Source organism: Eschscholzia californica, unplaced genomic scaffold (assembly GCF_041429995.1).
Source record: "Eschscholzia californica isolate CP2 unplaced genomic scaffold, dmEscCali1.0.p SCAF_5, whole genome shotgun sequence".
Classification (NCBI taxonomy): Eukaryota; Viridiplantae; Streptophyta; class Magnoliopsida; order Ranunculales; family Papaveraceae; genus Eschscholzia; species Eschscholzia californica.
The window spans coordinates 41,202,342-41,218,125 of record NW_028238472.1 but is presented as its reverse complement, the minus strand read 5'-3'; the positions used below and the strand labels follow the sequence as shown (position 1 = coordinate 41,218,125).

At 35.2% G+C, this 15,784-nt stretch overlaps 2 protein-coding genes across 5 annotated transcripts; one reads left to right on the top strand and one right to left on the bottom strand.

Annotated features, from left to right (window-relative positions):
- The first annotated feature begins 7,626 nt into the window (after window positions 1-7,626).
- Window positions 7,627-9,716, top strand: LOC147539265 (B3 domain-containing protein REM5-like). 2 transcript variants are annotated; one of them, XM_086642382.1, is made up of 3 exons: window positions 7,627-8,549; window positions 8,667-8,749; window positions 9,312-9,716. In XM_086642382.1, the coding sequence occupies exons 1-3, from the start codon at window positions 7,883-7,885 to the stop codon at window positions 9,561-9,563; spliced, it is 1,002 nt and encodes a 333-aa protein (XP_086498508.1). In that variant the 5' UTR covers window positions 7,627-7,882; the 3' UTR covers window positions 9,564-9,716. The 2 variants fall into 2 exon arrangements, with proteins under 2 accessions (XP_086498508.1, XP_086498509.1); XM_086642383.1 differs by having other exon boundaries at window positions 7,857-8,543.
- Window positions 9,717-9,851: 135 nt separating this feature from the next.
- On the bottom strand, window positions 9,852-14,858 carry LOC147539264 (putative 26S proteasome non-ATPase regulatory subunit 3). Of its 3 annotated transcripts, none has more exons than XM_086642380.1 (9): window positions 14,667-14,858; window positions 14,367-14,461; window positions 14,098-14,288; window positions 12,588-12,728; window positions 12,335-12,471; window positions 12,143-12,197; window positions 11,955-12,065; window positions 11,459-11,698; window positions 9,852-10,504 (listed from the first exon to the last, which is right to left on the bottom strand). In XM_086642380.1, the coding sequence occupies exons 2-9, from the start codon at window positions 14,443-14,445 to the stop codon at window positions 9,992-9,994; spliced, it is 1,467 nt and encodes a 488-aa protein (XP_086498506.1). In that variant the 5' UTR covers window positions 14,446-14,461; window positions 14,667-14,858; the 3' UTR covers window positions 9,852-9,991. The 3 variants fall into 3 exon arrangements, with proteins under 3 accessions (XP_086498506.1, XP_086498505.1, XP_086498507.1); XM_086642379.1 differs by having other exon boundaries at window positions 14,706-14,858; XM_086642381.1 differs by having other exon boundaries at window positions 14,671-14,838.
- Between the last annotated feature and the right edge of the window lie 926 nt (window positions 14,859-15,784).

Genomic DNA, 15,784 nt, shown 5'->3' with positions numbered 1-15,784 from the left:
TTTAAGTAATGATTAGATTACTTGCTTCAATGAATTATTTAATAAAGTTAAATAATATTAGACCTACCGATTAGGTCGAATGAAGTCTTTAGATAGATACGTTGAAATGGCGGGAGAAAATGGTAGAAGAGGTTTCAAAATAATAACAACAGTAAATGCGAATATAAAGAACATTGCAAATAGGTATTTGGTTCTAGTTCAACAAAAAAAAAAAAGGTATTTGGTTCAAGTCAGTGCAAAAGTAGTTTGGTTATCCCATATAATTATAAAGATTAAACAAAATAAATGTAGTTTATATAGGCTTTAGGACCCTTAAGATGGTCTTTAAGGATCTTTATATAGCCTAGGCCCTAGGGGCGGTAATTATAAGTCCCACAATGGGGAAATTAAAGAGAATCAGGCCCAATACTAAACAATAATGAGGAAAAAACTCAGTAGGTAAAAATACAATTTTACCCTCCAAAATGAAATTTTCCTCCCAAATCAACGTCAAAAAACAATTTTGAACATTTCTGAACAATTCTTGGTTTGCTCTCAACAATTTTGTAAATTTCTGAACAAATCTTAGTTTGTCTCAACAATTTGTAAATTTCTGAACAAATCCGTTTTTGCTTAGACATTGTTTTGCCAAAATATTTCGCATTTTTCTCTTTTGCATTTCACATAGGCAAACTGACACAAACATTTTGGTTACAACATTTTTCAATTTGTCTTGTGAAAAACTAAATGGTTTTCGCATTTTTGGTTTTGCTTTCGACATAAATATTAAGACTAAAGCATTTTTTATTTGTCCTTTACAAAAATTAAAATGTTACGCATATTATCCTTTGTATTTAACAAATCCCTTAACGAACAAATAATATTTTGACTAATACATTATATATGTTGTTAAGAACATAATTATATATGTCGCCAACATTTTATAATAAGTCGATACATTATTATAGATATTGTCAACATTTTATAACAACACAATGATATATGTTGTCAACATATAAGAGTAAAAATGGAATTATGAAAAAAATATGTTGTCTTGTTAACAACATATTTACATATGTTGTCAACATTTTGAAAAATGTAAAAAAGATGGGTTTTTCCGGCATTATTTTTTTTGAGTGGGTTTTTTTCCTATTAGGGTCTAGAATATTGGATTTTTCACTCATTAATGATGGAGTGTTGAGTGCGAGTGAAACTGACTTGGTCAAAGTTAATTGACCAAGTTAAGTGAAATGTGAGGGTGAACTGAAAACTGAGTGCATATAAAATTCTCCATTTTTTTCAACATAATGGTTGTAGCACGGGTAGTTGGGCTTAGAGAAATGTGTTTTTGAGAGTTGAATTTATTTTAAACTTCGGTGGATTTCGTAATGAAAATTTTAAAAGGCGCCTCCCAGTAGTGTTATTGTCGCCCCGTATTCTAGAAAATGGTTGAAAGCGTCTCTTTTCAAAATAGAAACTCCTTTTTTTTATTTGACCTAAAATAGGTGGATTCTAGCCGATTTGGTTCTTAAAATTGGCCCAAATTCCACGATTGATTCAAATCAGTTTTGTGGTTAAATCTTACCGCCACAACTGAATACAACTCAAATCAATGAACATAGGCCAAATTTTGTTACAAGTTTCAGCTCAAGTTAACTAATTTTCAATTTTAAACTATTAGAGTTGAATTAGGCGGACCTTGAACCGAATGGGAAATGATAGAGTGCCCAGCTAGAATGTGTTGAAATATATTTCTATAGTTTGGGATATCTCATATAATATTCCCATCTATATTGAGATATTAGGAACTAGCAAATATTAGAAACTAGTAAATATATTAGAAGCTACTAAATATATATTGTAAAATTAGAAACTACTAAACTAGTAGTATTCCAACTCTATAAATAGAGCCTTGTATTTCTTTTGTAAACCATCAAGGAATAAAACAACTTCTTTGATCAATTTCAACTTGGTATCAGAGCCAACAATCTTAAGTTTTTTTTCTTTTGAATTTCTATCAAGAAGATTTATCTTCATCCAGTTTTTTTATTATTCTGATATAATCTCTTCCTTATAATTAATATAATGGAAAAGATGGATCAGACAATTGGTACGATTTTTCAGGCAGAGGGATCCTTTAATTCAGGGATTATATTGAATGAAAAAAATTATGATATGTGGTCTCAAATCATGGAGATGCATATCGCTGAAAAAGAAAAACTTTCGTTTATTCGTGGTAATACATTACCACCTACTGAAGATGACATTAAATATGAAAAGTGGTACGCAGAAAATCAAAAAGTCAAGAGATGGTTGTTGATGTCTATGACTCCAGAAATTATGAAGAGATACATTCGTTTACCTACAGCTCGTGATATTTGGAAAGCTTTATCTAAAGCTTTTTATGATGGATCCGATGAGTTGCAAGTCTTCTCATTGAATCAAAGAGCTTTTTCTGCCAAACAGAACGGGAAGATACTCTCTGTGTATTATGGTGAATTGGTTAAGATCTTTACATATTTTTCTTGCTGGGTTAGATGGTGAATTTGAACAAATTCGTGGTGAAATTTTGAGAAAAGATCCAATTCCTGATTTAGAAGAGTGTTATGCTTTGGTTCGTCGTGAGCTTGTTCGACGCACAACGATGAACTGAGAATCTGAAACAACTGATGCTTCCGCAATGATGACTCGCAACAAGACAAAGCCAAACCTTGTTAAAACTATTGGTCAATCCGACAAATCAATTTATAAGTGTACTAACTGCAACAAAACTGGTCATACCAAAAGTCATTGTTATGAACTAGTTGGCTATCCAGAATGGTGGGATCATAATCGAAAGAAAAATTCCAAGAAAGACCCCGGTAGTTGCACTTGTTGAGACGGAGGAAGAAAATCCAACTATTGAACAAGCTTCAGCAATGGTAGCCACTACAGGTAACATAGGTAAGGTTTCAAATATTTCTACACATGTTTCGAATAATACTTGGATAATTGATTCTGGAGCTACAGATTATATGACTTTTGATTCTAGACAGATTTCGACCATTAATCAATCCTTACATAAATATGTCTCTACTGCCAATGGTACTTCAGCCTCTGTTGTAGGGGAAGGACCTATATCTCTTACTGACACCCTGAATTTAGACTCTGTTTTGGTTGTCCCATCTTTAGATCATAATTTATTATCAGTGTCTCAAATAACTACTACTTTATTTTGTGTTGTGATTTTTTGGCCTGAATTTTGTGTGTTTAAGGACATCCAGACAAGGCAGACGATTGGTTATGGTGTTAGGCGAGGAAAGCTGTACTACTTGGACTTAGTATCTGAAAGTTGTAGTAAATTGCGTCAGGCATTAACAGTGAACAATTTTGAAGATAAAAGTAAAGCTGAGATATGGTTATGGCATCGACGTTTAGGACATGCTTCTTTTGGATACCTTAAAAAATTATTTCCGTCGTTATTTATTAATAGTGATGTTTCAAGTTTTCAATGTGATGTTTGCGCACTAGCAAAAAGTCACCGTATATCATTCCCGTTAAAATTAAATAAAAGTCCAATTCCTTTTATGATCTTACATTCTGATGTTTGGGGTCCATCCAAGGTTCCTACTTTAGGTGGGTCATGGTGGTTTGTTACATTTATTGATGATTGTACTAGGATGACTTGGGTATGTTTGATGAAATCTAAAAGTGAGGTAAAAGTATTATTTCAGAAGGTTCATAAATTGTTTAGCACTCAGTACAACTCAAAAGTCCAGATACTTCGTAGTGACAACGGTGGAGAGTATATAGATCATGAACTTCAAACCTATTTGGAATCTCATGGTATTGTGCATCAAACCACATGTCCAAATACCCCGCAACAAAATGGAGTCGCTGAAAGGAAGAATCGTCACTTATTGGAAGTCATCAGGGCTATGTTGATCGAAGCACATATGCCATTATCTTTTTGGGGAGAAGTACTTCTTGCTGCAACCTATTTAATTAATAGAGTACCTTGTAGTACTATTGAGTTTAAGGCTCCCTTTCAAGCTCTAGCAGATGTTATAACCTCTCCGACAGTTTCAAATTTACCTCCCCGTATCTTTGGTTGTGTAGTATTTGTTCATCTTCATGAGCACAAACGTACAAAACTAACTCCAAGGGCATTAAGGTGTGTATTTGTAGGGTATGCTGCAAATCGGAAAGGTTACAGATGTTATCATCCTCCAACTAAACGAATGTTCGTTACATTGGATGTTATCTTTCATGAAAACTCCATGTATTTTTCATCTGAGTCTGAACTTCAGGGGGAGAAAAGCAAACAAGAAGTTCTGACTCTTGATTATGAAGAAACTGAAAATCATATAGAAGGGAACAATCTTGGATCTAATATTGAAATAAATTTAATTCCTGAAGAAACAATACCAGATGAATCAGTAATGAAAGAAAGTGTTAATGAAATCATTGACGAAATTGTGGATTTGTCTCCAATTGAAGCCACATCACCAGAGGTTCGTGACACACCAAACCAATCGCTTGTCGAGGATGATCCTGAAGCACCATCTGAACCATCTAGGAAAATATTACCACCACGTCAAACTAGAGGTATTCCTAAATCGACATATGAACCTGAATTGTCTAGTAAAGTCAAATATCCTATGAGTCACTATGTGTCAGATCATCGTCTAACAGAATCAAATAAGTCATTTGTAAATCAATTATCTACTGTATCTATTCCTAACAATGTGCAGGAAGCCTTATCTGATCCAAAATGGAAAGCGGCTATGAATGAGGAGATGAAATCCTTACAAAAGAATGATACTTGGGAGTTAGTTGATCGTCCGATTGACAAAAATCCAGTAGGATGTCGATGGATTTATTCAGTAAAGTACAAAGCAGATGGTACAATTGAACGTTACAAAGCGAGACTAGTGGCAAAAGGCTACACTCAAACTTACGGAGTCGATTACACAGAGACATTTGCTCCAGTTGCAAAAATCAACACAGTTCGTGTGTTGTTATCATTAGCAGCAAATTTCGATTGGCCACTTCAACAATTGGATGTGAAGAATGCTTTTTTGCATGGAGAACTGTTAGAAGAAGTATACATGGATCTTCCACCAGGATGCAATATACCAGAGAAACATAACCAGAAGGTGTGCAGATTAAAAAAGTCATTGTATGGATTGAAACAATCACCAAGAGCGTGGTTCGGAAGGCTTACAAAGGCTATGAAGGAGTTCGGGTATCGCCAAAGCAATTCTGATCATACCTTGTTCATAAAAAGACATGAAGGAAAACTAACAGCACTTATTGTATATGTTGATGACATGGTAGTCACTGGGGATGACCCCGAAGAACGGAAGGCTTTACAAAATTACTTGTCTAAAGAGTTTGAGATGAAAGACCTTGGTGAGTTGAAATACTTTCTTGGAATTGAAGTCTCTCGATCCAACAAAGGGATTTACCTATCCCAGAGAAAGTATACTTTAGATTTGTTACATGAGGTGGGTATGTCAGCATGTGAGCCGATTGATACACCTGTGGAAGAAGGATTAAAATTATTCATTGAGCCTAATCAGATCTCGGTTGATAAAGGAAGATATCAAAGACTCGTTGGAAGGTTGATGTACTTGGCGCACACGAGGCCAGATCTTGCATATGCGTTAAGTATTGTTAGTCAATTTATGCACAACCCAGGAGAAGAGCACATGAATGCTGTTTTACGCATTTTGAGATATCTGAAGGCGGCTCCGGGAAAAGGTATTCTGTTTACTAAAAATTCGGGTTGTCAAACTATTGATGTATATACTGATGCAGATTGGGCCGGAGAAGTAAATGGTAGGCGATCAACTGCAGGATATTTTACCTTTGTTGGTGGGAATCTTGTTACGTGGAGAAGTAAAAAACAGAACGTTGTTGCACGTTCAAGTGCAGAGTCTGAATTTAGAGGTTTGGCAGATGGCATATGTGAAGCGTTATGGTTAAGACTCCTCTTGGACGATTTAGGATATCCTTCTGAAAGACCAATTCGATTATATTGTGACAATAAAGCAGCATGTGATATTGCTCACAATCCAGTCCAGCACGACCGCACAAAACATGTTGAGGTAGATCGATGTTTTATTAAAGAAAAGTTGGACGACAGCATTGTAGAGTTACCAAAGATCCGATCTGAAGATCAATTGGCTGATGTTCTTACTAAAGCAGTTTCAAGTCGAATATTTTTGAAACTGGTGGACAAGTTGGGCATGTGCGATATCTATGCACCAACTTGAGGGGGAGTGTTGAAATATATTTCTATAGTTTGGGATATCTCATATAATATTCCCATCTATATTGAGATATTAGGAACTAGCAAATATTAGAAACTAGTAAATATATTAGAAGCTACTAAATATATATTGTAAAATTAGAAACTACTAAACTAGTAGTATTCCAACTCTATAAATAGAGCCTTGTATTTCTTTTGTAAACCATCAAGGAATAAAACAACTTCTTTGATCAATTTCAACTGAATGCTCACTAAAATGCCCAAATTTCCTCATTTAGAAATAAAAGCAGTCTTCACTGTAGTCAAACTTTAAAAAGCTTTGTCTTTTAGTGAATCCGTGTCAGCTGGACATTTTAGTGGGCACCGAGTTGGGCACTCGGTACCGGCCCTGAGTTTTGGGGACCCTCGGCAAACGTTTCGGGACCCCTACACTTTAAGTCGAAAAAATAGAAAAGTTGACATTTTTTAATGAAATTTATAGTAGTTATTAAAATTATACATAAAACAAATACTAGTTAAACACCGCTCTTCTTGCATTGTTCGATGGAAAATCACTAATCACATTCACATTCTCATCATCAATTACATTATCTTCGTTTGGGTTATTACTCTCCGATAGTTTTTTCTTCACGAATTTATCCATAGCTCTTGCTTGTGATTTAACAAAGTTTTGATCTAGTTTATTTTTCCTTCTTTTTTCAGAGTTGCATAAATACTTTCTTGGAGTCATAAATCTAAATGAAAAAAAAAAAAAAAAAAAAGTTAAATGAACAGAAACCTTACCTCTATGTAATTTGTGTGATGTTTGAAATTAGATTTGATTAGGCTTTGTTATTTGGTATCTACATTTTTTTCATTTAATGTCTCTTTTTAAAGGAAAAAATTATCTAAAAAATAATGAAAGTCATGGGAGTCGAACCCTTGACCTTAGGTTCTAAAATCAATTACTTTACCAACTCCACTACCCAAACAAGCTTGGTATATATTTGCACAAAAAAATACACATAAGAATATTATCTATATACTAATGTTATATAAATTGGAGCCCCTTAAATTTGGAGGCCCTAGGTGACTGTCTGGGTCGGCCCAGGGCCGGCCCTGTGGGCACTCCTAGCATCGATGAGTCCACCAGTTTCAATTTAGAAGGCTGAAGTTGAATTCGATCACCTTTCAGCCGAATTTTATTCCAATACTAGGTCCAGGTCCACCTATTTTTGACTCTGGTAATTCAATGTATTCAAACTAGATTTACCAAGCCAAAGAAAGTGCCAAGACCAAAAGAATACTATGGTAGCCCCCTTTAAAACTCCCATTCTGTAACTTGTGTGCGTCTATGACACTTTCAGAAAATATTACTCCATTATTTGGTCTAGTCAAAGGGAAGGGCCAATAGTGTAAGGCATTGATTTCATGATTGTGTTCTAGAGAGAGATAGAGAGGAAGAGAAACAATCTTCCAAACGAAATTGATATTTGTACTTGGCTGTTACAGGCTTACAGCTTTAGTACTTTGAAAGCAAAACTAACATGAGTACCAAGTCATGGTATTAGGATGTGAAAATGTAGTTTCTAGTTCAATACTACTTCATTTTAAAAGTTAATTTTTGTTCCTTCCAAGTTCCAACTCTATTAACTCCAACAATTTTATATGGCAATGCCTAATAATAATGAGCTTTTTCATCCTCCATATCCCCATTTCTTCCTACCCATCCTCCCTCCACATTCTCCTATTCAACCTATGATACCAAGAGATTTTCAAGAAAGGTATTTGGTTGGGAAGAAATATATTAGTAGTGAAGGAAAAGTGATATTGAGGAGTGCTACTTATTTTGGAAAATTATGGACTTTGAAGCTAAACAATTTCAAATTTCAAGATGATGGTTGGGTTGATTTTTACCATTCACATAATCTAAATTTTGGTTATATTCTTGTTTTTAGATATGAAGGTGGTAATGTTTTTCATGTTACCATATTAGATACAAGTGCTTGTTATATTCATGATAATGAAAATGTTTATGACCATGGTCATGAGGTCCATGATGATAATGAGGATGATGATGACCATGGTGATAATAATGATGATGATGATGGGGAGGAGGAGAAAGAAGAAGATGAGAATTCTTTCCGAACTTTCGACGATGATGATTGGCCATTTTATGATCATGTAAAAATGAAGAAGAAGAAGAAGAAGAAGAAAAGTATGAAAACAATTGAAGATGGGTATTCATCTTTTGAGGATCATATTAAAATGGAGAAGATCAAGAAAAGTGGCAAAAAGAAAGCAACACATTATGATACTAAGGGGAAGAGTAAGGGTAAGGTCATATTAATATATAATACACATATGCATATTATTAATCTTGATTAATTAGATCTTAGTTTTGTTAATTATGATTAATTAGTTTACTAATTACTTGCAATTTAATCTCTAGAAACTGTTAATGAAGGAGAAGGGGTTTTCTCTAAGGGATCAGATCATCCCCATTTTGTAGCTACAATTCAGCACCACCAGCAGGTGAGTAAAAATGCCCTTTTGCCTATTTAGAATACTATTTTTGCATGACCTAAAATCAGTTAGGAAATTGGTCCATTGAGTTTGTTGTTGCAGTAATAGTGTTGAATTCCAGAGTTTCAAGTAGAAGTAGGATGCGTCTATAGGCGCCCCTTCTTTTTCACTCTTGGGCCTCATCTCTCTTCGCGCCCCACGGATTGAGGCAGTCCGAGGGCGCTCAGACTGTGGCTACTTCATGTTGGAATTGAAGAACAAGGATTAGGCCTAGTCCTAGTTCTCGCAGACTGCCCCAAACCGTGGGTTTCAGACTGATCAGTTTGAGGTCGACGGAGAGAGCCTCGAGAGGGATGGGCTAAGAAAAAAAGATTGGGCGCCTTTAGAGACACCCGTAGAAGTATCATCAGTATACTTTTTGTTATTAAATTCTAGCGACCGGGATCATAGTTGATGAAATTACATAGGCACAATATTAGAACATGAGTTGGTAAAGAAAAAGAAAGATTTTTAATATGTAACAAAACCCAAATGTGCAACTAATGAGACCCACTTTTTGCTGAATTTACAGGAAATTCCTAGGAAGTTTGCCCAATTACATATTGATAGGAGCATAGATAACTTTGTAATTAGGTCTGGAAGTGGAAAAGCATGGGTTGTCGCACAAGGGTTTTGGAAAAGCAGTGGTAAAGCCTTCCTTGGTCGTGGTTGGTCTGACTATTGTATAGCAAATGGCTTGAATGATGGAGATGTTTGTCTCTTCAAACTTATTCCCTCTCAAAAGCATGAAGGATTAATGGAGTTCAAAATAAATTTACTCTAATGCAGAGACTTATGGTTTAAGGTTTAAATTTTACAGTAAGAATTAAGGTGTCAATCGAGTTGAGATGTCCGAGTAATACATAAAAATGTCGATTAAGTATTTTCTTTTTGAAATTTCCAGAGGAATAGATACGCGAAGGTTTAGTGTTTGATATAAGATACTAACAAGTGATCTTTCTTTCTTTCTTAACAAAAAAAAAAAAAAAAAAAAAAAAAAAACAAGTGATCTTTCTTGAAAATTCTAAATCCATAAATGAAAACATAACACACTGGAACATCAATAACAAATAAAAGAAGGTGATTCTGTCAAAGTTATAGTATAAAGGAAGTTAATAACATCATTTCGATAAAATTTCACGGAGAGATAAACAAGTAACATACATGAAATGGTTCTTTGATACTAGAAGAAGCAAATTCTAAAGCGATAAATCAGAAATCATCGTCATCCTCCTCCGCAATGTGTTTGGCGAGCTCCTGCTCCTGCTGTTGTCTCTCTCTCCTCTTTTCTGCACTTTCTTTCTCCTTGTGAGAATTTGGTGGGAACCTCAGTGCACGAACAGCCTCGTTATGCATGTTGAGGCAGAAAGCAATCCTTGAGTTGAAAGCGGATTGAGGCTCGTTTGTTGAGTAAACATCACCAGTTTCTTTAGATACCATCCACCCATTCGCATGATCAATTGTTGCATCAATAGCGCCATCTCTGATTGCTTTGGATACAATGCTTTCGGCATCTGCAACTGGATTTGGGGAGTCCAGCCTTAATTTCTGAGCAACATCAGCCAATGAGATCCGAGAATATGAAATGCTGATGTTGCGGAGACCAGTCCTAATGACGTTATGACGCAACCTTACTATCAGATTGTGGGTCCTGTCTGAGCTGAAAGTTGTAGCAAACTTTTCTGCCACATTCCTAAATAACTCTAGATCTCCTATACGAACAGCCTGCAAAATGAAATATATAGTCAGTTCATCTAAAGAGTAACAAAATGAAGTGGAGAAAGCTTGCATAGTCAATCACTATAGTATTCCAATAAAACCGAACTTACAGAACCTAGTTAACTAAAAATTAAAATAAATTACGAACCCCTGGATATCGATGAAACATACAAGGTTCTTGCTGGGACAGCTAAAATGCTAAATCACTTCGATGAATTTACAGCTTTGCAACACATTCTAACTTAGTAGTAGATGAAGCATAGTAAGTCCCTAACTATTTCTTGAGACATGAAAAATTATTTAGCTAGTCAATTTATATAGATCCGGGGGCAGCTTTCAGTTTTGAGGAAGAGATCGAGAAAAGTGAAAACAAAAATAAGGAAAAAAAGAGAGGAAAATGCGCGGAAAGCTGGGATACTATTCTATTTGCATAAGCAATAAGGGGCACTCCACCTTTGTCATATATTCCATACATCACACCAGACAGATATCATATTCATGGAATACGATTAACTTTTAAGATGCCTCGATGGTGAAATGGTAGACATCAAGACTCACAATCTCGTTATGGAAACCAGAAACTCAACTAACAGTAAGACATTTTCTTCTCGATTCTCCAAAATGAAGTCTGATAGATCAAAATTGATCTTCAGAACGATTGGTTTTATGTCAATTTCAGATATAGAAGTTTTTCTTTTGAAAACTTGGGCTCCATATGATTTATTTAATCTCAAGTTCAGACATAATAGTGACTTTCCTCTAGCTTATAGCAACTTAAGTCTGAAATCCAAAGAACGACTCTCTAAACTTCAAGTAGAAATCAAATTTGAGGTCTAGAAAGAACGAACAGCCCTTCTTGACTTAGCTTCCATAGCCATCTTTAGAAAAAATAGGAAAAGTACCTGAATGTAAACAAGTTCACAGCGAAGAGAAATTTCAAGATTGATGAGGCAGACTTACGTTTGTCAACTCAAAGTATGGCCTTAAAGCTGTTTTCATGCCTTTCTGCATGAAGACGGTTCTTTCAGGTATTTCCCCCAATAACAAGCGAACTATGATAGCCCATTTGTTGCATTGCACGCGGAAACCAAGGGCTCCAATAGGCGCCTTGCGAGCTGCTTGGAGGAGGCTGTCTTTTGCATCAGTGTACTCCAACTGGATCGTCCTAATCTTTCCCAAGTAGAAAAGATACCGACAAAACTGCAAAAGAAACAAATACAGTCAGATAATTGGAGTCCGAGTGCTTAACTAAATCATTCACAAGGTGAACTCCCATTCATCAAGATAGATACATAAGCTACACAAAATCTTAAGCAATGAAACCAATTAAGTAATAAGCCATTTTTGCAGGGACAGAACCTGATAAGGATTTCTAGGAAAAGATAATTTCAACATATATTCAGAATATCTAGAAGAAAGAAATACGTAATTTAAGGTGAAAGAATATGAGAATTGCCTGCTGGTTTGAATGTGCTTCAAAACGTGGTGCCTTCGACCTCAATTTCTCTGCTTGGTCATACAGATTGTAATGGAGATAATTGCGAAGTAGCAGGTTGAGAAGGGTTTCCTGCATTATCAAATCATTTGTACTAGATGAGCTCAAAATCTGCAATGAAGTAGCAAGTCATTTATTCTAAACTGTACCTGACCAAGCTCGTCACGGCGCAAGGTGGCAATCCGATGCAAGGAGAGAAGGTTTCTGGTAATAGAAGACCAGCAAAGTTAGACAGCAGTGTAGTTGCAAAAAAACAACGAAGTAAATCGACATCATTAATAACCGTCTCTTAGCAAGAGAAATTGAGAAGGATTACGTAGACGTTGCTAATAATTACTTACCCTCTAATTTCAACAAGCTCGTCAGTTAGTTCATAACTATAGGAGTAGTAGAAGTACAATCGTGATGCCAGAACATCAACAGTTCTCCTATTCATATTCTTCAAACGGGCAATGCTTGTTGAGGAACAAGTTTTTGCCTGGATAAAACAAAAATATAGCCCGGAAGATAGCAAAGAATAAATTGCTACATCCTAGAAAAAAAATATAGAAGAAATGAAGAAATTATGAACTTATAGTTGTTTGACAGTCCTACCTCCTTGTATTTCTTTTGATCAATCAGAAATATCAAAACAAGCAAGTAACAGTAAATCTCAATCTCTGGTACGGAATGCTTAATTGGGGCATGTGTTGCAGAGGTTGTTGCATTGTCAACTTCCATATCATGATCATCTTCCTGTAACCAAAACAATAATAGAAATAAACCTTCAGGTTATCAAAATGGACAAGTACTGGTGCAAAGAAGTCATGCAGTGATGTCAGATATCACGATGTGAGGACTACACAAGTATTTGAAGTTTATAGTCATCAGGTTAACTTACACAGTGTTTTATGATGTATAAAACCAGTTTTTAAAGTTCTTTTTTTTGTAGAAATATTCTTTGAAATAATTCACATACTTACATCAGTATGGAAAAATATTAGACATTCTTTTCTAATTTTCTTAACAAGAAAATATTGGATCCGGGAACAACCACAACTCTTCAGAAGTTTGAATCGTATTTTCATCAATAAAGTTTAATCATGCGCTTCTCTCTGAGAAAGGTTCATTTAGACAGAACAACAGAACACCGTTTCCCATGTCACTCGATGCTCCTTAAGGAAGACAGATTGCACATAAGAACTGAAGATAGAACCGAGACTAATTTGGGTGTAAACTAGGGGTCACAACTCACAAGCTATTTTGAAAAGACGGAACATCTAAAACTAAAGATCAAACTCTTCCCACACAGGCAGTAATGTTTAACTAATGAGGACAGTTTAAGTTTACAGGTGTAGGAGTAGTTTCTCACCTGTTCAATTAATAAGGTAACAATAAAGTGCAGGAATAGCAAGGCATGCAAGCACCCAACAACACTAATTCTTACTTTAAACCGTTACTGCATAACAGGCATTTTTAATTGATTAGAAGAACCCATAACTAAATACTTGCTTCACATGGCTTCATGGTGTCAATAAAAGCATGAATTTAAATGGATTCATAAAAATGATCATCAACCTCCGTGCATTCAATGTTCCCTACTCCGTCGTTATGGAAAACAAAGAAAAATTGATCTCGTCTACTTCATTGGCACCCATCACTACAGAGCCCCAAACAAGTACTAATTCTCAGCAAGTGATGTATCACCCCCATATTTGATACATAATGTGTGCATACTATCTTCAATGTGTCTTAAAACAGTTGTATTTATGATCTTAATTTGGTTTATCGGCACTAAAAGAGTCCGATATAGCAACAAATAGTAACAATTTGCTGTCCTAACTCTGTCGCATGCTGGTAGACAAATGAATCTAACAAAACAGATGTACAAAAACACCACCTCACTGTATAGTACCATCTTGGAAACTGAAACCTAGTGATTTCCGTTCACTATAACCTAACGAGTTCAGCAAAGCAAAGTATTTAATCTACGAGCTCAGAAAAAATTCAATAGATCAATCTTCAAGTAATCTAATAATTTCCAATTATCAACAGAAACAAAATACTGAATCGCGATGCATCTTAACCACTAAGCTTATTAAACGGTGAAGAGTGCATGGACTACCTTAGGAAGATAAGAGTTCAATCTGGTATGTGCTTCTGAACCAGGAACCAGAGCATAATTAAGAAATGCAGAGAGAATCGAAGTCTTTAGCTTCTTCCTTAATGCTATTGTGAGACGAACAGCTCTCAAGATCCATCGAACTTCCCTAGCGTAAGCCCCAGTTTCAATCAAAGCAGCTATTTCTTTCAAATCTGAAACCCCCAAAATTAATCAAAACAAAAAAAAAACTAAATGTGCATAATGAAATCAATTTATTGGTTTGATCTTACGCTGCAAAGTTGAAGGGACATGAGAAGGAGCAGAATTGGAAGGAACTGGAACTTCTTTCATCTCCACATCTTGAGTCATCTTTGAATCTCGGTACCTAAATCACAATGTACTTTAGCTTATTCAATTCAAGTTAGTGAACTAGAGAAAAACTAGGGTTCTATTGGTATCAAAAATCAAACTTTGTCGGCAAATCGACCGAAAATTTTCATTCTCGACCGTTTTAGATAGGAAATTAAAAATACATGAAAGTTTTGCAAAATTCCGTACGAAATTTGAGAAATATTTCGACAAATCATTACCTACCCACAACGAAGTTCAAACTTTACGGAGATACGTACCCTAACCAAGAACTTGAAGCGTTTAGCAGTGGCGAGTTGAAACCCTAGAAGAAGTCGTAAAGAAGAAGAAGGAGTCGTGAAGAAGAAGAAGAAGAAGGAGAACTAGAGGAGAAGAAAATGGGGGCGCTAGTTTGATCTGCTCTTGAAGTTTCTATTTTCTAATTTTACCCCCTGAAATTGATATATACTGGATTTTACCCCCTGAAATTGATATAAGTGATGTTAACACCTTAATATTCAGTTTCTATTTTGTTACTATCTTACATAATACCACCTAACTTAACCAAATTCTGTTAGTTTTCAGTTAATCACTTACAAAATACCCCTTACTTAACCAAGTAATGTTAGTTTTCACTTAGCTTTTTATGAAATACCCCCTGATTTAGTGTTCGATTAGAGTTGTACAATACCGCTTGACTTAACCAACTACCTGTTACTATTGAGTTAGTTATGTACAAAATACTCCCGACCTAACCAACTTTTGTTAATGTTCAACTAGTTTCTTACAAAATACGTGCGGACTTACTAACTACTATTAGTGTTCAACTAGTTTCTTATAAAATACCCCTTGGCTTAACCAACTCCGTTATTATTTAGTTAGGTTGAACATAAAACCCCTGATTTAACCAACTGATGTTAGTCTTCAGATAATTTTTGACAAAATACCCCTGAGATAACTACTATCAAGTTAGTTTTTTTATTAAAGACCCCCCGACTTAACCAACTTTTGTTATATTTTCATTATTTTTATCATTTTTTATTGTTCTCTTTCATACTAAATGACCCAACTACCCTTTTGTTTGTTTTGTTTTTATCAATGACATTAGTTTTGAAGTATTTTTTATTTTAGAAAATAAAAAAATGCACGGTATATTACATATAAAACACAATGTTTTATGCCCGAAAGATAAATCTAGCGTCTATTTTACTTCACTTAGCATCTTTACCGTTTCATTTATTAGCTATTCACAGAAAAAATCGTTTGTTGACTCACTCATTAAGGGGTATTGAAGGCTAAGTATGATATGTGCGTCGAAATGCATTTTAAGTTTGATTCCAAACCCTTGATTTATCATGAA

Coding starts and splice junctions, on each gene's coding strand:
- LOC147539264 (XM_086642380.1), bottom strand. CDS start 14,445: ATGACTCAAGATGTGGAGATGAAAGAAGTTCCAGTTCCTTCCAATTCT. Junction 14,289..14,366: donor TGTCCCTTCAACTTTGCAGC/GTAAGATCAAAC, acceptor TGGGGGTTTCAG/ATTTGAAAGAAATAGCTGCT. Junction 11,699..11,954: donor AAGCACATTCAAACCAGCAG/GCAATTCTCATA, acceptor TTTCTTTTGCAG/TTTTGTCGGTATCTTTTCTA.
- LOC147539265 (XM_086642382.1), top strand. CDS start 7,883: ATGGCAATGCCTAATAATAATGAGCTTTTTCATCCTCCATATCCCCAT. Junction 8,550..8,666: donor TACTAAGGGGAAGAGTAAGG/GTAAGGTCATAT, acceptor TTTAATCTCTAG/AAACTGTTAATGAAGGAGAA. Junction 8,750..9,311: donor CAATTCAGCACCACCAGCAG/GTGAGTAAAAAT, acceptor CTGAATTTACAG/GAAATTCCTAGGAAGTTTGC.